A 24704-nucleotide genomic window follows, 5' to 3' on the forward strand; every position below is an offset into this window, starting at 1 on the left:
TTTGATGTCGTAGTTGCATTTAATTTATCTTTTAAGTACACCAAAAATCACTAACTATTATACCCTTGAACTACTTGTGCAGGGGTATATATATATACATATAGTCCTACTTTGACACAGCTAAGTACTCCAATGTGCAGTGTTGATACTCTCATTACTCTAATACGGTACATGACAAAGTTCATTTCCACTAATATGTATTTCTATGCATGTGTATAAAAACCTTTTAGCCTAGGCAAAGGCTTCACATTTTACAAAGTACATTACAGTGCTGTTAAAACCTATCCTCTGCTGACAGGTATTCCCCATGGAGTGAAATTAGTGCCACCAAAAATGCATCGGGATTTAATTTCCGATAGCTCGAAACATCACTCCACAGATGGGCAAGTGCTTTTTCATCAGTCATAATTGCTGTCCAAAAACAACCATAAAAACTCAGTCTATCATTTACCATCCAAGCAAGCTTTTTATTTTACTTTTAGTTAACTAGGCAAGTCAGTTAAGAACAAATTCTTATTTTCTATGACGGCCTACAATGGGTTAACTGCCTTGATCAGGGGCAGAACGACAGATTTGTTCCTTGTCAGCTCGGGGATTCGAACTTGCAACCTTTTGGTTACTAGTCCAACGCTCTAACCACTAGGCTACGCTGCCCCCCCCCCGCTTCAGCCCAACTGAAATACTGTTCATTCAAATGTAATTAACAATTGTTACAATATTACAGAAAATCTCCATTACATATTTATACAATTCATTTACAAAAATCCACACGCAGATGAAATCCCAAACACAATCCTCCAACAACATGTGATATAATTATCTTATACTTCAAGAACGCCATGTATTCCCAAGTTTGAGATCTTTGATAAGTGGCATAGTACTACCAACAACAATTTATGTCAAGATTATTTGAATCCTAAAACATTTACAAGCTGTTAAATAAGAACATGTCAAGATAAAGCTTTAGATATGAAGGCCTCCTTTCTTGCATCCATCTTGAAGCTGAAAATGTACACCGCACATTCAAAATTCAAAACTGTTACCCAAGGCACCATATGATTCACATAATGTGGTTTGAATGGACTAAATAAGGCATTCTGCATCCGTCAGAACAGCTAACTAAAAACTGGACTATATGAAAACAACAGGAGGGACTGTGGTGTGCTTTAAGCGAGTGTAGACTATGATGCTAACATGCATTTGATGAGTATATTATTTTCAACAGGACTATAGAGGTGGTGTCGCCGTATCGTTACAGTCAAATGAAGGTGGTTTTGTATAGCTCGACTGTTAGCAAGAGGCACAGATGCTAAAGAAAGGCTAAAAGCATTGCCATAAATGACACAACAGTGATATCCAGTGTAAACACACAGCATTACATACATGTAACACACACCTCTAAGAGCCTTGTGGAGGGGTACAGGGGCAGGTATGTCCTAGGATGTGGACTGTGTGTTGTGCTCGTTGTGGTGGCCAGTGTTCCCAGTAACACCAGATTTAAGAGCTATAGTTTCTACAGTGGTTTCCAGTGTTCCCAGTGCCAGCCAGCAGTGTCATGGACACTGGGCCCAGAGTTTGACTGTCCTGTCTGCGGAGGAGGACAGGAAGGAGAGGTCGTGCGTGTGCCACCTACACTGGATGACCTTGTCCCCGTGCTCCGCCGCCACCGTCAGAGGAAGCTGCTTCGTCAGGTCACCTGGTGATTCATTCACACACACACACACACACACACACACAAACAAACCATGAGGCACGTGGACTCCACGCTAACTGTACGGCTACATCACGATTCTTCACTAATCTCCTGAAGTGTGCACTAACACATGCTCCGTCATCTATTTGAAAGCATTCACCTGGTGTTAGCATTGACTAGAGGGAGTTTGCACCCTTGTCAAATCCACGAGAGTGAGTGGGAAAGTGCACACTTCAGGAGAATAGAGAATTGGGACAGAGCCCTGAAGAGATCGGGGGGAGGGGTGCCAGTCAGGATGATGATGTCAACATCTGACTACATGAGCAAAGCAGTCGAGACAAAAAAAAACTACAAGTAAACCAAACAGGTCTTCACAATAGAGAAAGCTTTTGTGTTACACAGTATATGAAGCACTTTGAAAGCTGCTGTGTGTGTGCGTGGACCAGGCGGTACCTTGTTGGGTTTGTGTGTGCGTGCGGACCAGGCGGTACCTTGTTGGGTTTGTGTGCGAGCGGACCAGGCGGTACCTTGTTGGGTTTGTGTGTGCGCGCGGACTAGGCGGTACCTTGTTGGGTTTGTGTGTGCGCGGACCAGGCGGTACCTTGTTGGGTTTGTGTGTGCGCGCGGACTAGGCGGTACCTTGTTGGGTTTGTGTGTGCGAGCGGACCAGGCGGTACCTTGTTGGGTTTGTGTGTGCGCGCGGACTAGGCGGTACCTTGTTGGGTTTGTGTGTGCGCGGACCAGGCGGTAACTTGTTGTGTTTGTGTGTGTGCGGACCAGGCGGTACCTTGTTGGGTTTGTGTGTGCGCGCAGACCAGGCGGTAACTTGTTGGGTTTGTGTGTGTGCGGACCAGGCGGTACCTTGCAGGTCAGTGATGATGACTTTGTTGTCATAGGAACCCGTGAGCAGATAGTGTGCCCCGGGAGAGAAACGGACGGAGCGCACGTCGCTGGTGTGTGGGCGGTACGTCTGCACCATCCGGCCTCCTCTGATGTCATAGAGCATGCAGCTGCAGTCCTCTTGTCCCGTTGCCAAGAGACGAGCGCTGGGGTCAACAGCTACCGAGGCCACTGCACTGCCTGAGAATAAACAACAAGGGTCTGTTCAGTAGGGCACGACGTAACAAAACGCTTTGCAACAGGAAACACAAATTGATGTTCCTATTGGACAAGTTCCGTTATAAGCTCAACACCTTCACCCTATTGAACTCAACCCATTGGTTGTCATTTGTTACACCTAAGGCTATGCTGAATGTAAGTCCACTGACAATACTATCAGTGCCCCCTTGTGGGTAAACTGTATCATTACACAGACATATTTTCCAGCCTTCGGCTCAGTCTTGCCCAGGTAGATAAAGAAGACTGGACAGAAACAGAGTTTTTAAACAGATGCGTATCACCATGTCATCGCCAACTCTTATCCAGTCATATTGACAGGGACTAGCAGAATCCCTACCAGAGCCATGCAGGGCTGTCCCCACCACCCTCACACAGCTGGGGACTCTCAGGTCCCAGAAGCGGACAGTCTTGTCCTGGGAGCCCGTGGCGATCATCCAGCCACCCCACGTGTACAGAGACAGGATGTGACCTGGGAGGAGGACACATGGATACAGTATAAACGTCATATTGGATACTGTCTAAATGAAGCATTTGGAATTTGATCAGGAGTCTGATATTATTACTACATTATAATCTCTCTGGTTAAGTGCTTGTTCAAGTGGACTGTGTGTGTTTGTACACACACACACACACACACACACACACACACACACACCTGTATGCCCACTGAGAGCGTGCAGCCCCTGTCCTCTCTGGCAGTCAGTGGTGTAGATGTTACAGTCTCCGGCTCCGGCGCTAATCAGGATGGATCCTCCACTCTCAGGACCCTCCATGAACGCCAGGTCTCTGATGGTCCCATCATGCATACTGAACTCCAGGTCTGGCCCTGCACACACACACACACACACACAATCAAAACGGCAGGCAGTCTAGTGGTTAGAGCGTTGGACTTGTAATCGAAAGGTTGCAAGATTGAATCCTGAGCTGACAAGGTAAAGATCTGTCGTTCTGCCCCTGAACAAGGCAGTTAACCCACTGTTCCTAAGCCGTCATTGAAAATAAGAATTTGTTCTTAACTGACTTGCCTAGTTAAATAAAGGTAAAATAAAAAAAAATAACACGGATGACAAATGCAGACATGAAAAATAACACACACACGCATACATACCTGTGGCATTGCAGGTTTCTGCGTTGAAGGGCAGCACTTTGACATATTTATCATTGGAGCCTGTGGCCAGCAGTTGTCCACAGTGACTCCAGGCCACACAGTAGATGGAACCCTTGTGGTGCTTGTTCCTTCTGAAGCGCACCACCGGCTGCTTGACTGGACCTGACCCACTAGAGGGAGACAAATCAACGGAGAAACCATACAACAATTAAAACAGTCAATGGGCTTCAGGAAGCTTCATCTGTATTGCTTAAAACCTGGTTCTTTCCAAACACCGTTGGTCTTTGAGAGCAACAGTAAGTAGCAGGCATTTGTTCCAGCCCAGCACTAATACACCTAATCTGTGAATCAGGCATGTCAACACTGGGCTGGACCAAACACCTGCACACCCTGTAGCTCTCCAGGACCAGGGGTTTGTGTCCACACCCTGTAGTTCTCCAGGACCAGGGGTTTGTGGTCACACCCTGTAGTTCTCCAGGACCAGGGGTTTGTGGCCACACCCTGTAGTTCTCCAGGACCAGGGGTTTGTGGCCACACCCTGTAGTTCTCCAGGACCAGGGATTTGTGGTCACACCCTGTAGTTCTCCAGGACCAGGGGTTTGTGGTCACACCCTGTAGTTCTCCAGGACCAGGGGTTTGTGGTCACACCCTGTAGTTCTCCAGGACCAGGGGTTTGTGGCCACACCCTGTAGTTCTCCAGGACCAGGGGTTTGTGGTCACACCCTGTAGTTCTCCAGGACCAGGGGTTTGTGGTCACACCCTGTAGTTCTCCAGGACCAGGGGTTTGTGGTCACACCCTGTAGTTCTCCAGGACCAGGGGTTTGTGGTCACACCCTGTAGTTCTCCAGGACCAGGGGTTTGTGGTCACACACTTGGGGTAAGAACTTTGTTAGTTTTGGGACCGGTCTGAGTACAGGTAGTTCGTTACCTTGTGTTGAGGGTGTCTGGGTAAGCACAGACGCGCAGGGTTTTGGAGTTGGAGCCCACGGCGTACAGCGCCCCCGTGGGGTGGAAGGCCACAGCGCGCAACGCCTGCGTGTCCTCCAGACTGTTCACTGCCACAAACTGGGCCTTGGACTTCTCCATCTGAACACACATCAATCCATTATGAATCAAATTGATTTTTAAAGCCTTTTTATACAGTGCCTTCAGAAAGTATTCATACCACATTTTGTTGTGTTACAGCCTGAATTCAAAATGGATTACATGTATTTTCTCTCACCCATCTACAAACAATACCCCATGTTTTTAGGAATTTCAGCAAATTTATTGAACATACAGAAATATCTAATTGACATAAGTATTCACACACCTGAATCAATACTCTGTAGGAGCAACGTTCACAGCGATTACAGCTGTGAGTCTTTCAGTGTAAATCTCTAAGAGCTTTCCACACCTGGATTGTACAGCATTTGCCCATTATTATTTCAAAAGTTCTTCAACCTCTGTCAAACTGGTTGTTGATCATTGCTAGACAACCATTTTCAGGTCTTGCCATAGATTTTCAAGTATAAACTGTAACTCGGCCACTCAGGAACATTCACTGTCTTCTTGGTAAGCAACTTCAGTGTATATTTGGCCTTGTGTTTTAGGTTATTGTCCTGCTGAAAGGTGAATTCATCTCCCAGTGTCTGGTGGAAAGCAGACTGAACCAGGTTTTCCTTTAGGAATTTGCCTGTATTTAACACCATTCAGTTAATTTTTTTATCCTGAAAAACTCCCCAGTTAACGATTACAAGCATCCATATAACATGATGCAGCCACCACTATGCTTGAAAATATGGAGAGTGGTACTCAGTAATGTGTTGTTTTGGATTTGCCTCAAACAAACACAAAAAAAAGTTAAAATCGCTTTGCCACATTTTTTACAGTATTACTGTAGTGCCTGGTTGCAAACAGGATGTGTGTTTTGGGATATTGTATTCTGTACAGACTTCCTCAGTTTTCTCCTATCACAGCCATTAAACTCTGTTTTAAAGTCACCATTGGCCTCATAGTGAAATTCTTGAGCGTTTTTTCTTCCTCTCCATCCAAAGTGTAATTAATAACTTCACCGTGCTCAAAGGGATATTCAATGTTAGTTTTTTACCAATCTACCAATAGCTGCCCTTCTTAGCAAGGCATTGGAAAACCTCCCTGGTATTTGTGGTTGAATGTGTCTTTGAAATGTACTGCTGTAACACAAAATGTAGAAAAAGGTCAAGGGGTGTGAATACTTTCTGAAGGCACTTTCTAAGTAATTGTCACAAAGTTATTTTCAGTAACCTGGACTATACTCCAAAGAGCAGGCAGTAGGAGTGAGTGAAAAAAACTCCCTACGATGAAGATACCTAGAGAGGAACCAGGTTGAGAGGGGAGGTCCACTCAGGGTTAGGCTCTCAGTCCACTGGAAGCCTACCTTCTGAGAATTGTTGCGCATCGGGGAGCCTCCCGAATCATCCTGAAGCGTAGGCAGAGTGGCCCTGTTTCTTTGATCACTGAGGGAATCAAAACACAGAGTTTGTTATTGTGTACCAGTGGACTTACTTCAAATCCTCCCAAACAAGGGGACAATAGTGTCTGTATATTGTTTAGAACAGTGGTTCCCAAACTTTCCACCCCTAGTGACCACAAGGAAAACCTTGAGGGTCCCGGTGGATCCTAGTATTCCTTAACCACAGGAAGCATTTTAGGAAAACACAGATTATATTCTGGCCTTCTTTGTGACCTCTCACCTCTGAGTGTTCTGGACGGGGGACTCGTCGAAGGAGGGCATGCCCTGAGACCCTGCCATGAGAGGGGTGCTGCTGACCCCTCCCGGCTTGTCCCTGAGAGGGCCTGTCTCTTGGGTCTGGGTACTAGAGTTGGGTCCAGGGGTCCCGTTACACTGCTGGCTCACAGACTGGACCCCCCCCTCTCCCACATTGTCCATTCCCACGTTCATCTCCTCCAGCTTCTGGATGGACCTACACACACACACACACAAGTCATCGATTGGAGTCAATGAAGCAGCTGAGAGATTATACATTATTCCACACTAACTGAAACACAAGCTCATTGAACTACTGTGACACAAATAAATGACTTTAGATCACTAACCAAAACAAATATTTTTTTTCTTTTCTTACACAAATGGTAATTGAGCAAATGTATTTTTGAGCGTGTCAAAAACGAATCTACGAATAAAATGAGAAGAATAATGTATGCTTGGAGGGATAAAGAAATAATGGATAGATAGAAAACTAAAAGGAGGGATAAAATACCTAATAGATGAAGAGGTGGAGGGCTGAAACAAGGTATTTTTTAAGATCTTTTCACTACAAAAAGAAAACCCAAAGCGCATGAAAAATAAAAACAAACAAGAATCAAATAATACAGATATATGATAGAGTAGGACTGGACTACAATCTTCAGCCAGAGTTGAACGTTTAGTCTTTCAAGCCTCCGACAGATGGAGCGACATTCAAGATGGGAGCCACATAGCTGGAGCAGAGGGAAGAGGTGACATGATGACAGGTGAAAGAATGTTAGGAAGATTGATTGGTTTGATGGACAGAGGATGAATGAATGTATCTGTAATGGAAGGAAGGAGGGGTTAATGGCTGGATAAACAGGTTGAAGTGGTAGATAATAATAGATATTATGCAGTTGATATGATTGAAAGGCTTAGAGGCTAGAATGTGTGATGTCGTCGCTGATTTAACAATGGGAGCTTTAGAATGTTGTAGAAAAATACATTCAAGTGATTCTCTGGTTCCCGGGAATGTTGAATATTAGTTATTTTTCTTATCAGAATTGTTTCCCCATATACCCTAACCTTTCTTGGGCTTGTGTGCAAGATATTTAAGTGGACAAAGGAAAACCTATGCGCATCATTTGGTATCATCAAGACCCTACCATGTGGAGCAGTGCCGTTGGTAACATCCATCTGAACAATCTTGATAAGTCAGTTTTGCAGCATAGCCCTGTACGACACCTTCTCCATCTTTGGAGACATCAGCTTCTGCAAGTGATTTGTGATGACAATGGCTCTTCAAAGGGTTATGGTTTTGTGCACTTCACAACAGCATGATGCTCAATGAGAGAAAAATGTTTATCAGACCCTTTAAGGATGCCCAGAGGATGAGTGATGCCATACATTATAAATCACCATCTAGATGTGGAATAGAGCTCAGTGTCTGAGTCCAGTGTCTCAATGCACTATATCTGACCTCCTCAGGCAATGGAAGAAATGTACGGGAAGGAGTTCAACGGGAGGCGGATCTATCTGGGCCAGCGCCAGGCAGGGCTGAGACAAGTTTGAGAAGTAGGAACAGGAGGAGATGTTGGGTGAGTCTGACATCCCTCTGTTCAATTTACTTCACATCATTCAGGAAATTGTAATCCTGGGTCCTTACAGATGGTTTGTGTCTCCCTCCAGGTGAGGTCTACCCCTGCGTTCACAACAAGCATCCCAGTCTGTCTGGGAGGAATACAGGCATGGAGAAAGACAACTCTGAGTCCCTGTGATGAAAGATGGATGAGGCAGTGGCTTGTTGCCTCCCAGGCCCTCTTTTTATGTGGAAGCTAAAGTGTCTCAGCTTGACACTTGTCTGACCGGAGCAAAAATGGAATATTGAAAAATATGAAACTCCAAAAGCACTCAAGTATTTCTTTAAAAAAAAAATGATTGCATGATTCACCATCTGGTCTAGATAAGGTTAAGCTAGCCAGGTATAACATCTAGGATCACTGGATATAAAGCAAGATGGCGCTGACAGACACAGTCGCCCTGTTTTCAACTCCTAGCCTACTGTGCAGCATTTAGCTTTTTTTGTGTTATTTCTTACTAGAAACGTTCTGAGCAAATAATGTATCATTTCCTACAGCCAAAAATAACTTTTGGACATTACATAATTGATTAAAACACACTGTTTTGCAATGAAGGTCTACAGTAGCCTCAACATCACTCTGTAGGGTAGCACCATGGTGTAGCCGGAGGACAGCTAGCTTCTGTCCTCCTCTTGGTACATTGACTTCAATACAAAACCTAGGAGGCTCATGGTTCTCACCACCTTCCATAGACTTACACAGTAATTATGACAACTTCCGGAGGACGTCCTCCAACCTATTAGTGCTATTGCAGCATGAACTGACATGTCTACCCAATCAAAGGATCAGAGAATTAATCTAGTACTGAAAGGATAAGCTACAGTGAGCTAGCACTACAGTGCATAAAGTGTGGTGAGTAGTTGATTCAAAGAGAAAGACAATAGTTTTGAACAAATACATTTCTTTAAAAATAAAGGAGATGCGAGAGAGCGCAAGTTATATTTTGTTATATAATTTTTCCCTTTCACTTAGCTAGCAAATGCAGCTAGCTAGTTTTTCCTACTCAAACAGAGGGATGCTATTTTCGCTAGCTGGCTATGGCTATCCAACACCGGAACTCTTCCAAGTCAATGTAAGCTTTTGGTTTTATTAATTTATTGCCACCGGGGCAAACCCTCCAGTGTAACTGCTTACTGATTGTACTGCATGATTGTAGCGGGTTTACTAATGCGTTAGATCTAGTAGCTATGTTGACTATATGATGTTATCTAATATGGTGAAAACGATGTAGGCTGTGTGTAGCGGTTATGTTATGAAGGTTTAGCTTGGAAAGGTTTTTTTCACCTGGTCACAGGCAGCTGATGTATTGTGCACAAAAGTCCACAAGCAAGGTGAGAGGAGGAGAGTGTGTAGACGCGAGAAGGAATTGTACAATGAGCAAAATGATCATGCTGTTTGTATGTGGCTGCTATGAAAGTGAACTGTGTTTGCGTGTGATCAGGGGTGTATTCATTCCGCCGATTCTGTTGAAAAGCATTTCTTACACGGAAGCAAACGGAACAAAAACGGGGATAAACATACCTGAATTTGTCTAATACAAACTCTCGTTTGAAACTGTCGCCATTGCACTGCACACTGCCCTATCCCACCTGGACAGAGTGAGAATGCTGTTCATCGACTACAGCTCAGTCTTCAACACCATAGTGCCCTCCAAGCTCATCACTAAGCTCAGAGCCATAGGTCTGAACCCCTCCCTGTGCAACTGGGTCCTAGACTTCCTGACAGGCCAACTCCAGGTGGTTAAGGTAGGCAACAACACCTCTGCCACACTGATCCTCAACACGGGCCACACAGGGGTGCGTGCTCAGCCCCCTCCTGTACTCTGTTCACCCATGACTGCTTGGCTACGCATGTCTCCAACTCAATTATCAAGTTTAGAAATACTTTCAGAATGCACTGTGTGTGTGTGTGTGTGTGTGATATATATATAAAAATGTTGTTATGTTACAGCCTTATTCTAAACTGGATTAATTTGTATTTTTTCCCTCATCTAAAACACAATACCCCATAATGACAAAGCAAAAACAGGTTGTCATTTTTGCAACAACAAAAAAATGTATGAAATATCATATTGATAAAAGTATTCAGACCTTTTACTCAGTACTTTGTTGAAGCCCTTTGGCAGCGATTACAGCCTCGAGTCTTCTTGGGTATGACGCTACAAGCTTGTCACCTGTATTTTGGTAGTTTCTTCCATTGTCCTCTGCAGATCCTCTTAAGGTCTGTCAGGTTTGTAATAGTTCCTATTATGCAATTGTTTCTAGTCACCACCAGATGGCAGTATATAGCCAGAAGCTCATGATTTTTTTATGTTACTATTCATCATGACCTCATGTTTACTCAATAATACATGTTTTGTCTTATTTACTACATGAGTGGTCAGTTAGTGATGATGTTGTAATTTGAGTAGAGATGAGCAGAGTTTTGGGACATGCCTACTGGTTAACAAACATTTCTTATTCGGATTACTACACAATTCCAGCTTAATGACTATTGTATTACTGTTGGCTGTTTGGGAATCTACTACTTAATAGCTACTAAGCAGTGTGGTAACTACGCAATTGTGTTCATGCTAACATTGTTTAATTGATATCACAATATGTGATACAATTTATTTATAAATTGTAGCCGCAATCATTTTTGAAGCCACAACAACAATCTGTTGCTGGAGAATTCAAATTCATAAATCAAAGATAAGGAGTCAATGAGATCAACATGATAGTTTTAATTTTAGACTCAATGACAACAATAATAAATAAATAAACATTTTTTTTTTAGGTTTCAGACCAAAAAAAATGTTCGAACTCAAATAATCAAATATGCTTTCAAAACAAATGTGGAAATCGTTCTTCTTGCAAAGCATGTAAACGTTTTCGTCAAACTATTAGTGCATTCCGAAAGTATTCAAACACCTTGACTTTTTCCACATTTTGTTACGTTTGTTACGCCTTATTCTAAAATGTATTAAATTGCCCCTCCCCCCTCATCAATTCCCCATAATGACATCACAATACCCCATAATGACATCACAATGCCCCATAATGACAAAGCAAAAACAGGTTTTTAGAAATTTACACTACCATTCAAAAGTTTGTGGTCACTTAGAAGTGTCCTTGATTTAGAAAGAAAAGCACCTTTTTTTTGTCCATTAAAATAACATCAAAATGATCAGAAATACAGTGTAGACATTGTTAATGTTGTAAATGACTATTGTAGCTGGAAAGGGCTGATTTTTAATGGAATATCTACATAGGTGTACAGAGGCCCATTATCAGCAACCATCACTCCTGTGTTTCAATGGCACATTGTGTTAGCTAATCCAAGTTTATCATTTTAAAAAGGCTAATTGATCATTAGAAAAACATTTTTGGTTACTACATGATTCCATATGTGTTACTTCATAGTTTTGATGTCTTCACTATTATTCTACAATGTAGAAAATAGTACAAATAAAGAAAAACCCTTGAATGAGTAGGTGTGTCGAAACTTTTGACTGGTACTGTACAGTCGTGGCCAAATGTTTTGAGAATGACACAAATCTTAATTTCCACAAAGTTTGCTGCTTCAGTGTCTTTAGATATTTTTGTCAGATGTTACTATGGAATACTGAAGTATAATTACAAGCATTTCATAAGTGTCGCTTTAGCGATATATTAAAATGAGCAATGAGTGTGCTAGCAGGCTGGCTGTGTCAAGACCAGCCATCAAAGCAGATTGTACACCGCTGTCCGTGACCTGTGTCATTCAATTATGGCCCCCACAGCAGATGAGGCGGCCGCGGTTGGCAGTTGCTCATAGTATATATAAATAGTGTGTATAGACAATATGGACAGTATATGAATAGAAAAGGTGTGTACAGTAGTAGTTATATAGGATGAGCCATGACTAGTATTATTGCACTGTTGGAGCTAGAAACATAAGCATTTCGCTGCACCTGCGATTTATTTTATTTAACTAGGCAAGTCAATTAAGAACAAATTCTTATTTACAATGACGGCCTACCAAGAGGTAAAAGGCCTCCTGTAGAGACCGGGATTAAACATCAGCAAATCTTTGTACGCGACGAATACAATTAGATTTGAATAAATTTTTCTGGAAAACAAAAATGAACGACAGTCTAATAAGATGTAGGAACTTCAGTGAGGTTATGCTCCCTCCAGGTGTGTGTGTGTTGTCTAACCTGTTGAGGAACTTCTCAGTGAGGTTATGCTCCCTCCAGGTGTGTGTGTGTGTGTGGTGTGTGTGTGTGTGTGTGTGTGTTGTCTAACCTGTTGAGGAACTTCTCAGTGAGGTTGTGCTCCCTCCAGGTGTGTGTGTGTGTGTGTGTTGTCTCTAACCTGTTGAGGAACTTCTCAGTGAGGTTATGCTCCCTCCAGGTGTGTGTGTGTGTGTGTGTGTGTGTGTGTGTGTGTGTGTGTGTGTGTGTGTGTGTGTGTGTGTTGTCTAACCTGTTGAGGAACTTCTCAGTGAGGTTATGCTCCCTCCAGGTGTGTGTGTGTGTGTGTGTGTGTGTGTGTGTGTGTGTGTGTGTGTGTGTGTGTGTGTGTGTGTGTGTGTGTGTGTGTGTGTGTGTGTGTGTGGTCTAACCTGTTGAGGAACTTCTCAGTGAGGTTGTGCTGGGCATCTGGCCCCTCCTGTGTGTGAACCCCTCCCTCCAGCAGCATCTGCTGGTACAGCTGTCTCTGCTGCTGCTTCTGCTCCAAGTGCTGCTGAACACGCTTCCTCTGCCTGTAGTACTCCTGGACCTGCTCACTGTCATGCTGTTGAGGAAGACACACATTTAGAAAGATAGACGGATATAGTACACAATGACCGAAACACACCATTATGTCAGGTCATGAGGTTACTTCCAAAACACACAGCAAACTACTGTACAGCCAACTCTACAATTTCAAGGCCTCAAAGCTAATCCACATTAAAAAAAAAAGTTACCAAGGATCCCCGTCAAACACACAATGGGCCAACGCTTCATCTCTCTAATGTGACTCTATGCATGCACCTAAAAATCCAATCTAAAGCTGCTGGGCTTTAGCGATATATTAAAATGAGCGATGAGTGTGTCAGGACCAGCCATCAAAGCAGATTGTTCACCGCTGTCCGTGACCTGTGTCATTCAATTATGGCCCCCACAGCAGATGAGGCGGTCGCGGTTGGCAGTTGCTCATAGACTCCCCCGTCAGGTGACAGGGTCTCTGTGGGGTCGACTCCCCCGTGGACGAGGTCGTTGTGGTGGATTTAAGGGTAACTAAAGTCAGTGGATGAGGAGATGGGGGTGTGGGGGATACCATGAGAGAGAGACCATATGAGAGAGACAGACAGAGAAACAGAGAGAGAGAAACAGAGAGACAGAGAAAGAGAGAAACAGACAGAGACAGAGAGAGAAACAGAGACAGAGAGAGAGAGAGACAGACAGAGAAACAGGGAGAGCGGGACAGACAGAGACAGACAGAGAAACAGAGAGAGAGGGACAGAGACAGACAGACAGGGAGACAGACAGAGAAACAGGGAGAGAGGGACAGAGACAGACAGACAGACAGGGAGACAGACAGAGAAACAGACAGAGAGGGACAGAGACAGACAGAGAAACAGGGACAGAGAGAGAGAGAGAGAGAGAGGGACAGAGACAGACAGAGAAACAGGGAGAGCGGGACAGACAGAGACAGACAGAGAAACAGAGAGAGAGGGACAGAGACAGACAGACAGGGAGACAGACAGAGAAACAGGGAGAGAGGGACAGAGACAGACAGACAGGGAGACAGACAGAGAAACAGGGAGAGAAACAGACAGAGAAACAGACAGAGAGGGACAGAGACAGACAGAGAAACAGGGACAGAGAGAGAGAGAGAGAGAGAGGGACAGAGACAGACAGAGAAACAGGGAGAGGGACAGACAGAGAAACAGGGAGAGGGACAGAGACAGACAGAGAGACAGACAGAGAAACAGAGAGAGGGACAGAGACACAGGGAGAGGGACAGACAGGGAGAGACACAGATCACAATATGTATTCCCTTTTATAATGTATGTCCTAATGTTTTTTTCTGAATGGCCAGATGGGGGCGCAATCTTTCACAAAGGTTTGCAGGAAATTACAGAAATGTTAGTGGTGGGCATTTATAGTTATATGCGCTGGTCTCGCTAACACTTATCATCACAGGAAATGCCTTGCGTGATACAAGGGGGTGAAATTACCTCTTTCTCGTTTGGCGGCTCACCGTCTGTCCCGGGGGCCAGAGGGGTGCGCATGACATTTGGTCCACTGGAGGCCAGAACCAGAACCGGTGGGACAATCCTGTTGACACAGGGACAAAATATCCACATGACTATAGGCTTGGCAGGAACAGATTTACAGTGTCCTCTCCAAAAATGGCATAAACTGCAAAACAAGCACACTTCCAACCAATCCCAAACCGGCCCCTACACCCTAGGGAGGTGGTGGCAGGTCTAGTAGCATATTGCGTATAGACCCTCACCACCACCATCATCATCATCATCTTCATCGTTTGGCTACTGAACAGTCGACCGGTACAGACCGCAAATACAACAGGGCCTATAGGAAAATACCCATCTATTCATTCCTTTCAGATCTACACAAGTGTAGGTAGGACCTAATGGTCGATTTGCGCATCCAATTTTCTTTCGACTAATGTTTTCGTACTTCATTTCATAGTGGCCCTTAGAGACCACAGTCAGCTTGTCAGTGAACCAGTACGTGACCCGATGCCAAACGGACTCCCTAGAGGACTGATCAAGCTTGTAATGCCTGGCTCAGCTTACATCACAACAATTTAGAATGACTTTAATGCTGCTACAGCCTCTTAATACCTGAACTGCAAAAGAATTCACTACTATGTGGTCAGTCTTAAATCAAATGGAATCATAATGGAATCTATATTTAAATACTAGCCATCTTAACAGATATAAAAAACAAACATTTTCCTATAGGTATCAGGATACTGAATGTGGCCACTAGTATCTTTCGATCTCTATACCCAGCAGCCCCGGCGGGCTCTTTGTAAGAGCAGAGTGGTGGACCTCTCAGACAGTGCAGCAAAGCTATAACGTATGTTTAAGCATTGTTAACACGATTACTAATAATACTATTAAGGCTAAATATAATATAGTGCCATATGCAAAGATCCACTATTTGGATTAATGGCCAAGGGTATAGGTCTATGGGCGGTTAATCACCACCTGCTCAGGGGTCTAAGGCACTGCATCACAGTGCTAGAAGTGTCACTACAGACCCTGGTTCGATCCAGGTCTCCACGCTTTGTCTCCACGTCGATCTAGAAAGGTATAAACATGTGTTCCACGTGTTCAGGGGTGAGGAAAGGTTCAGGCGCGAGGAAAGGTTCAGGCGCGAGGAAAGGTTCAGGCGCGAGGAAAGGTTCAGGCGCGAGGAAAGGTTCAGGCGCGAGGAAAGGTTCAGGCGCGAGGAAAGGTTCAGGGGTGAGGAAAGGTTCAGGCGCGAGGAAAGGTTCAGGCACGAGGAAAGGTTCAGGCACGAGGAAAGGTTCAGGCGCGAGGAAAGGTTCAGGCGCGAGGAAAGGTTCAGGCGCGAGGAAAGGTTCAGGCGCGAGGAAAGGTTCAGGCGCGAGGAAAGGTTCAGGCGCGAGGAAAGGTTCAGGCGCGAGGAAAGGTTCAGGCACGAGGAAAGGTTCAGGCGCGAGGAAAGGTTCAGGGGTGAGGAAAGGTTCAGGCGCGAGGAAAGGGGTTGGTTTGGACCTGAATGGAATTGGGGTTCATTGTGAATCCTGATAAGGCGTGTATCGTGTTTACAGTAAGCATATTGTCATGCCGTACCTACCCATTTCAATAAATCTTAATTAACCCTGAAGGGCCTAGTGCTGTACCTCTCTGGCGAGTCGTCTTCCAGCTGGTGCACGTTATTCTCCACCATGCTTTGGCTGAGCGCCGGTCTCACGCTGCCCTCCGTGCCCCTCTTGGTCTGGGCCTGGGCCGCCAGGCCATGGGACAGCCCGTCCAGCACCGGGTTCAGGGACCGAGACATGTAGGTGTCTGCTGACTGGGGCCTCTGCAAGGGCGAGGAGGGACAGGGGGAAAGCCGGCTGATGAGGGGGGTGAGCAGGTCGGCGTGGCCGGCCTTGGTTGGCTTGACCAGACGATCCACGTGGATGGCCAGGGTCTTCTGCTGAAAGGCGCAGGAGAAGGCACCTGGCGAGAGGTTCTGGAGCCACGAGAGCAGGGAGAGGTCGAGTTCGTCGCAGCCATTGCCACACAGCATGTCCACGCCCAAGAGCACCTCGTCCTCCGTGATCTCCTCCCCCGTGGCTTTGCTCTGGAAGAGAATAGTATAGATATGTTTAATAATGGCTCTCTTTTTGTCTCCTTTCCCTCCATCTGAACTGGTATTACCTAGGCAAGAGACAACTCCTGCTAGTCATATTTCTATATTAAATTTCACCTATCCTGTGTTTTCAGATCAGCAAAGATAATGTAGACTGATCTACTGTGAAGCTCCCCTACCATTATGTACGTGGTGGAGTACCTCATCCTTGGGACATCTGTAGAGTTTCGGAAATGGAGAACAATGGTGTTTCAAAGGGACATTTTCAACCTTTCTCAAAGCACTTGCCATTCTGAAACAAGTTTAGAGAACTGGCCTCATTCACCTCCAGCCAACACATCGGCCATATTTACTGAGCCTGGATTCCTCTCTAGGTTACTACCTTCCAGGGAGTTTTAACTGGCCACTCTGCTTCTGCTTCTCCTTAGGTCGTTGGGGCCCTGGTTAACGTAAAGCACTTTGTGATAACTGCCGATGTAAAAAGGGCTTTATAAATACATTTGATTGACCCACACCGACCTGACAGAACTCCACACAGCACTCGTACAGAACTCCTTTGATGAGCAGCTGGAAGAGGCGGTTGCCGCTGGCCCTGAACCCGGCCTCGCTCAGCTTCCTGTCGGCAGGGATGAACTCAGCCACCATGGCACAGGCCTCCTCGAAGCAGTGCACCCGGGCCGTGCTGGGGTTCCAATCCTTGAACTCAGCGTGTTGGGTGAGGCAGGGCAGCGTGAGGAGCAGGCAGAGTTTACTGTAGTCCTCTTTAGAGGGACAGAACACCTCCAGGCTGTGGAGACACCTGACCGCTTCCTGCATGGACAGCTCCAGCTGTCGGCAGCATAAGGAAAGGGGGAGGAGATTAATTCAATGGCATTTACTGAGTGAAGTCACACTAAATAGATATAGTATAACCCACTAATACTACGCCAATTTAAGATCTTTGAAATGTAATTCATCAATTAGGAAGTGCCTATTATTTTATTTTTCCTTGAACATGAAATTCACTTCCAAATTACTCCGAAACTACACTGGAAGCGTCACGTTTTCCTTCCGTAGTGATGTTTTTAGCTTGCTACACCTGAAGCATATAAACAGAGGCAGAAATCATGTGCCATTTTATCAGTTGATCGCTTCAAAGACTTGTAGAAACACTTGAAATGGATCTTGCTCAACTGATGGTTGGCTTTTGCTGCCAGTATCTCAGCATGTCTATTTGAATACAAAGCTTGCGGTATAGACTGGCTGTCCCACTCACATTCTGAGGGTCGTCAGCAGCTGACATGGCGTTATTTACACACAGGGCCTCCAGAAACTTCTGCTTCAGGACGATGTAGCGGAACCTGGACAAGCCAGGCAAGATCACAAGACACATTTATAACATTCAGTAAAAAATAAAAAATAAAAAAAAAATTTGCCAAAATTGAAAATTGAACATTTTGTATTTCTTCATATGTAATTGAACAAAATGGGTTGACTGTACAAAGATAACATCTAATTTCACCTCTCGGTCTTGACATCTCACTCTTGACTGGCTAATCAAATCTCTGAAGAGTTAACCTTTGACCTGTGTGTCTGGCAAGAGTTAAAATTCACATTTGTGTGGAAGACATTGGGTCAAATAAGCATTCCAAAAAAAAAAATAAGGTTCTCTTACCTCTTTTTGTCAAACTTGTCCATGCCTTCTAAAGGCTGAATGAATTGTAGGACCTCTTCCCATTGGCCATCTAGAATCAGCTGCCTGTGGAGAAGAACAGAGTAGGAGAGTTAATCTTCTCCTTCTCAACAGTGGCACAACATGGGAATAACTATCAGGGCATATAGTTAACCTGGCTCGTGTCCATTAGGTCACACTGCTTTGCAACATTAAACTAAAACAAGCAGTATTCTTTTATTTATTTTTTTCAGATCATTTCACTCTGTTTCAGGTCGTTTTCTTCCGTGTAGTGAACAAGACCCTGTTGTTCTGAAATTCTGTTTTACCTTTATCCATTCACCATGCTTGTACCTTATGGTAGCAGTGTGGTGATTAGTAATAAGCTAGATGTTAGTTACAGAAGTTTTATGAAAAACTGTACAGTTCCCCTTGAATGCTGTTAGTATTTGTGTGTAGTACTGCAACAGAGCATCCTAAATTATTAGTATTTGTGTGTAGTACTGCAACAGAACATCCTCATTTGTTAGTATTTGTGTGTAGTACTGCAACAGAGCGTCCTAATTTGATAGTATTTGTGTGTGGCACTGCAACAGAGCATCCTAATTGGATAAGCCTGACGGAAAACAAAGAGGGGTAATAACAACGACTTTGAAAATCGTATTATAGTGAAACGTTTATGTAATCAGCCACTTACCGACGCTAAATTGAATAATGTCCCGAGGGGATCTTTAGATTGAGTCTCTCTGGTGAAGGTCACTGAGTACTGTACAAGGTGCAGTGCATCATGAAATTAGAATCATGTAAAAACGGGAATGGAACTCAGGACCTCACATATGCCAACACTATCGGTGTACTTAAAGGGACATTTCACTCCAAAAGTTATGTTTTCAGTATTTAAAATGCTGTCTCATATCAAGATGAGTCCACATCCCATGCCATCAGTTGGTGTAGATCCAGCTCTATGCCTCAACCTCAAATGTATAGAAAAGATAAGCACTGCAAATCTGAAGATAATATGGTGCTTAACTTTTCCATTCATTTTGGATAGTTGGATCTAGAAAATAGATGGTGTGGGACATGGACTTGTTTACAGAGTCGTGGAGCGTGATTATTATTTTATTTAACCTTAAACTAGGCAGTTTCAGTTGAGAACAAATTCTTATTGACAATGACGGCCGACCCCGGCCAGACCCTCCCCTAACCCGGACGACGCTGAGCCAATTGTGTGTCACCCTATGCGACTCCCGATCACGGCCGGTTCTGATACAGCCCGGGATCAAACCAGGGTTTGTAGTGACACCTCTAGCACTGAGATGCAGTGCCTTAGACCACTGTGTATTAGAACTGGGCTGGAGGGAAAACCTGCACACAGGGATTGAAGAGCGCTGCTTTAAAAAGAGTCCTAATGGGGTGATCTTTCTGAAGATTCTTCCTCCCGATGCCTAGCTGGGGTTATTCCCATCCAGACTTTAGAATGACACTGTGTTTGTAGCAGACTAAAAGCCATGCTAGTACCTAAGGAAGAGCATGTCGTCAGAGTAAAGGCCGTTGATGACCCCGCTCTCCTTCTCCAGAGCCAGCATGCTGATGTGAAGCTTCCTGGAGTTGAGGAAGTCCAGCATCAGCTTGATCACCTCCACCTCTTTGATGTTAATGGTCTCCTCCGCTGTCATGGCGACAGTCTGTCAGGACAGATAGAGAGAGAGAGACAATCTGTCAGGACAGGTAATGAGAGAGAGAGACAATCTGTCAGGACAGGTAATGAGAGAGACAATCTGTCAGGACAGGTAATGAGAGAGACAATCTGTCAGGACAGGTAATGAGAGAGACTATCTACCTGTCAGGGGGGAAAAAATATTTAATTTAGGGCAGCTGTTCCAATGTATTCCCACGAATAAAACAAAATACACGTGATCGTGTCTCAATGTATTAAATCCTTTTTATTTAGATACAATTCATTTTTCAGGCTTAGTTAAGGTCAATTTACAGTTCATTTACAGTGTACAAATGATTCTGATGCTGTACCTGCCCCCTCCCTCATACCATCTGCTCCGACAAAAATTATTCTGCCTGCCAGTGTTGCCAAGGGATACCTTGAAAACAATGTCGCAGGTGAAAATCTATTAGTCGCGGGTGTTGGGTTTTTGGGCTACTTCTAAACTGCACCGCGGCCACCATGACATTTCTCTTAAAAATGTATATATTTAACTGTGACCTGCTGCTGCTGACTATCAGGCAGTGAACAGGCTGTTACTGAGCAGTGCCGGTTCTGGACCATTTCAACTGGGGGGGCCAAGCTGGGGTCAGTTGTACTGTTAGAGGGGCCAGTTACATTAGACGTTATTGTTGTCATATCGTTTTCTTCACTGCATTGCAGGCAAAAGACCATGTTCCGCGTTGCCACTGTCTAATAACGGATGATAAAAAAGAACGATAGCAAAAATGTATGTAAAAATTATTTCATACTCCACATTTAGGGGGGCCACAAGGGGATCCAAAATTGTTGTCACAGGGGCACTGCCACCCCACCCCCCAGAACCACTAGTGTTACTGAGTGAGTGCGTGAATGGTGGAGAGGAGGAGGGGTGTGTGAGTTGAGAGCACTGGTTGAGAGAGCACTGCAGCAGAGGCCGCTGAGTCAGGGAGACAGAGCAGGACCAGCGCATATCGTGACACATTTTTATCAGTTGTAGGTAGGCTATTTACACTGAACAAAAATATAAAACCCACCATTTAAAGTGTTGGTCCAATGTTTCGTGAGGTGAAATAAAAGATCCCAGAAATGTTCCATATGCACAAAAAGCTTATTTCTCTCAAATTTTGGCCACAAATTTGTTTACATCACAGTTAGTGAGCATTTCTCCTTTGTATTGCCAAGATAATCCATCCACCTGACAGGTGTGGCATATCAAGAAGCTGATTAAACAGCATGATCATTACACAGGTGCACCTTGTACTGGGGGACAATAAAAGGCCAGTCTAAAATGTGCAATTTTGTCACACACATAATGCCACAGATGTCTCAAGTTTTGAAGGAGCATGAAATTGGCATGCTGACTGCAGGAATGTCGACAAGAGCTGTTACCAGAGAATTGAATGTTCATTTCTCTACCATAAGCCGCCTCCAACGTAGTTTTAAAGAATTTGGCAGTACGTCCAACCGGCCCCACAACCATGGGGCTATGGTATGGGGCAGGCATAAGCCACGGACAACGAACACAATTGCATTTTATTGATGCCAATTTGAATGCACAGAGATACCTGACGAGATCCTGAGGCCCATTGTGAGGCCCATTTTTTTTTAAAGGTATCTGTGACCAACAGATGCATATCTGTATTCCCAGTCATATGAAATCCATAGATTAGGGCCTAATGAATTATGTCAATTGACTGATTTCCTCATATGAACTGTAACTCAGTAAAATCATTGAAATTGTTGCGCTTATATTTTTGTTCAGTATAGATTGGTCATTATGGCGACACCATTTTTCCATAAAACATAGTAAGGCAATAGAGCTGATTTAACGGCGACAGAGCATTGGAAAACGACTTTAGGCGCACTAGAGCTCTTTAGATAAATGAGCTAAAAAAAGATGGTTTAAAGTAAACTGCATTCTAATGTCGACTTTTCTAACGGATAACAGTATCAAGCGAAGGGTTTGACTCTTGCTCAGTTCTCGGGTCTGGAGCACTGCACCAGTGGAAAATTAAAAAATTGAAGTTATGGAACTCCCTCGCGTTCTTGTATTATGGGGGGAAAGTCCACAATGAGAATGACATTAAATGTGGCGAAAGACAAGCTACATTTGCAACTGTTAGCCATCAAGTAGGCTATTCATTTATATGCCATTGTAAGTTACTGTAGCCTACTATTTGATACAATAAATATATATTGAAATTACGATATTACTGGAGTCGTTGCAAATCAATTTGTGCCACATGTGTATCCTACCTGGAGCTGGCAAACGGATTTAATAAATAGCCTGTGACTCAGTTTGAGTTTGTATTCTTGCGTTATTATGCATGGCCATGTTTAATTAATTACATTGGAAGTTATCATTTACATTTTAGTCATTTAGCAGACGCTCTTATCCAGAGCGACTTACAGTAGTGAATACATACATTTCATACATTGTTTTATTTATTTATTTATTTTCGTACTGGTCCCCCGTGGGATTCGAACCCACAACCCTGGCGTTGCAAACACCATGCTCTACCAACTGAGCCACACGGGACCATATCAATTATGATCATGGTCACAACTCTATCGCAAATGTATCATTCTCCATATTTAAATGTCAGTTTCAATGTGGACTTTTCCCTGAAATTAGATGTCACATCAGGGACTATAGGCTACCTGCATCTAGCGCAGCAAACCATGGCAAAATTGAATTGCAATTATAAACCCAGATTTTAGTCAGTAGTCTATGCGTATTTAAATAACAAGTCAATCTCGCAAATAATCCATTTATAACTGGTTGGAGTCTTAACATCTGGCCCATAATAATGGCACAATTGCCAGAAAAAAAGCCTTACATTTGTTTCTTGAGGTTCGTCCAAGTGTTTCTTGCACTGAAATTTCGAGATCCTCTTTCCAACTTTTATCACTCAAACTCTGCTGTCGGATTTACCTATAGTTATACACATGCGCAAACTGGATTTATTTAAGCAATAAGGCACAAGGGGGTGTGGTATATAACCAATATACCACGGCTAAGGGCTGTTCTTATAGCACAAGGCAACGCGGAGCTGTGGTATATTGGTTATATACCACAAGCCCCTAAGGTGCCTTATTGCTATTATAAACTGGTTACCAACGTAATTAAAGCAGTAAAAATAAATGTTGTCATACCCGTGGTATACGGTCTGATATACTACGGCCGTCGGCAAATCAGCATTCAGTGCTCGAACCACCCAGTTTAGAAATCATTTTTTGGGTTAAGTTTTAAGGCCTTGTGGGAGGGTTTTCTGAGGTCATTGGACAAAACGTTTTGCTAGACCTAGTAACCATGCACAATAGTTTCCTACCCCTCTTAAAGGTTTCTTCCTAATAGGCCTACAGACATCACCGGGGAGCTTCTGGCCACCGTTAGTTAGTAAGCCTTGACTTCCTAATTTTACGGTTGTATTTTCCTTTGTGATGTGTTCTAAATTGCACTTTGGGAAAAGTGGTGCTAGTATTACCAATACAATGTGATTGATGAAAAACATGCATAGATGTGTGTGTGTGTCAATAAACTCAGAGGATTGTCAGGGGGAAAGATTAAGATGTTGTCAAGAGCAAGCAAAATGATGGACCAAAAACTGTAAAAGACATGAAGACGGCCTGGTACCAGGTCTACATTCAGTGCTGTGGTAAGGAGGACATTCTGCAACACCTAGTTAAGGCCTGCCATCGGAGTACCAGTTGTAAACACGGGTACATCATCCTCTCTCTACCTCCCATGTTTACACTATTCTATCTGAAATCAGTGTCACCGGCCAAAGGACTGCGGTCTGTAGATTCATTTGCATTGCAAACATCTACTGCAGGCTACACATGACGGCTGGTTGAGAAGCTAAGTAAGCTTACCTTATTTGAGCTACCTGACTTTTCGCTGGCATAGACATTAGCACTGCGCACGTACAATGATTATTATATCCGAGTAGGCTAGCACCAGGAACAACGCAGTGGCAGAGAGCCTACTAAATAACCTTGCTAGATAACCGAGTGTACCACGTTTATAGATCCGGCTAGCAAAGCATGCATTGATTGAGCTGCAGGAATAAAACACACTATCAACCAACAGCCGCCACCCCAAAAACAAATTTAACCTTCTCACCTGTTTATCCCTACAAATAACGTCACATAAATTGCGAATGTAATCCGCAGGTTCGCCAGCAGATGAAAACGTTTACAATGTATTTTAGCAAGGATATTTTATACAAATCTTTGTTTTTTCTCGCTTTCCCACCGTATTTCTAGTAGCCTATACACAACCTCCGGTTGCCAAGTGCACCGCAGAAAGCCACCAATCAAACGGAAGATGTGCTACCGGTTCACACCTACGACGGCGCATCCCGCGGTCCGCTCAACAACTTTCAGCTCGAACCCAGGCAGATCACATATATTGTCACTTAGTCCCTTAATAACGGCATTGCAACTGTTTACATCCCTGGCAATTGCTTTCCCAGACATTATATATAGCATGTTCCAGCAATTAGATGCAGTGGAGTAGAGGAAGACAATGACAGGGAAGGGCATAACGTCCCTTGGCAATTGGAAGGTGTGCCGTCTGTAGAACGAAGATTTCTTAAGATTGACAAAATGCACAATTGCTTAAGTACGAACGTATACCCTGCCTTCAATACTAAGACTTAATCATAAAGCCTCAATCTGGAAAATATCAGATTTTCTGATAATTCATTTATCACCTAAAGCCATTGCATATTATATATATATATATCCCATTGGGTAAAATAAGGGTTGATT

General features: G+C 43.9%; 1 protein-coding gene and 1 non-coding gene across 4 annotated transcripts; both read right to left on the bottom strand.

Annotated features, from left to right (window-relative positions):
* LOC106574168 (WD repeat-containing protein 47) lies at positions 1–24239 on the bottom strand. 3 transcript variants are annotated; one of them, XM_014149835.3, is made up of 16 exons: positions 24055–24239; positions 19748–19914; positions 18233–18316; positions 17834–17918; positions 17098–17406; positions 16124–16569; positions 14460–14559; positions 12858–13030; positions 6635–6865; positions 6319–6397; positions 4849–5006; positions 3921–4090; positions 3468–3638; positions 3150–3281; positions 2555–2773; positions 1–1696 (listed from the first exon to the last, which is right to left on the bottom strand). In XM_014149835.3, the coding sequence occupies exons 2-16, from the start codon at positions 19903–19905 to the stop codon at positions 1554–1556; spliced, it is 2658 nt and encodes an 885-aa protein (XP_014005310.1). In that variant the 5' UTR covers positions 19906–19914; positions 24055–24239; the 3' UTR covers positions 1–1553. The 3 variants fall into 3 exon arrangements, with proteins under 3 accessions (XP_014005310.1, XP_014005311.1, XP_014005312.1); XM_014149836.3 differs by lacking the exon at positions 24055–24239 and adding an exon at positions 23805–23958; XM_014149837.1 differs by lacking the exons at positions 19748–19914; positions 24055–24239 and adding an exon at positions 18080–18150 and having other exon boundaries at positions 18233–18420.
* Positions 22394–22469, bottom strand: trnaa-ugc (transfer RNA alanine (anticodon UGC)). Its single transcript has one exon. It is a non-coding gene; the product is annotated as a tRNA-Ala (tRNA).
* Positions 24240–24704: the final 465 nt, after the last annotated feature.

The sequence above is a fragment of the Salmo salar genome, chromosome 16 (assembly GCF_965601325.2).
Source record: "Salmo salar chromosome 16, fSalSal1, whole genome shotgun sequence".
Taxonomy (NCBI): domain Eukaryota; kingdom Metazoa; phylum Chordata; class Actinopteri; order Salmoniformes; family Salmonidae; genus Salmo; species Salmo salar.

Bases quoted from the DNA above. Each gene is read 5' to 3' on its own strand.
- LOC106574168 (XM_014149835.3), bottom strand. From the start codon at position 19,905: ATGACAGCGGAGGAGACCATTAACATCAAAGAGGTGGAGGTGATCAAG. The intron at 13,031-14,459 runs GTAATTTCACCC...CTTCCTCAACAG, and splicing joins AGCCGCCAAACGAGAAAGAG to CATGACAGTGAGCAGGTCCA. The intron at 5,007-6,318 runs GTAGGCTTCCAG...ATGTGTGTTCAG, and splicing joins TGCGCAACAATTCTCAGAAG to ATGGAGAAGTCCAAGGCCCA.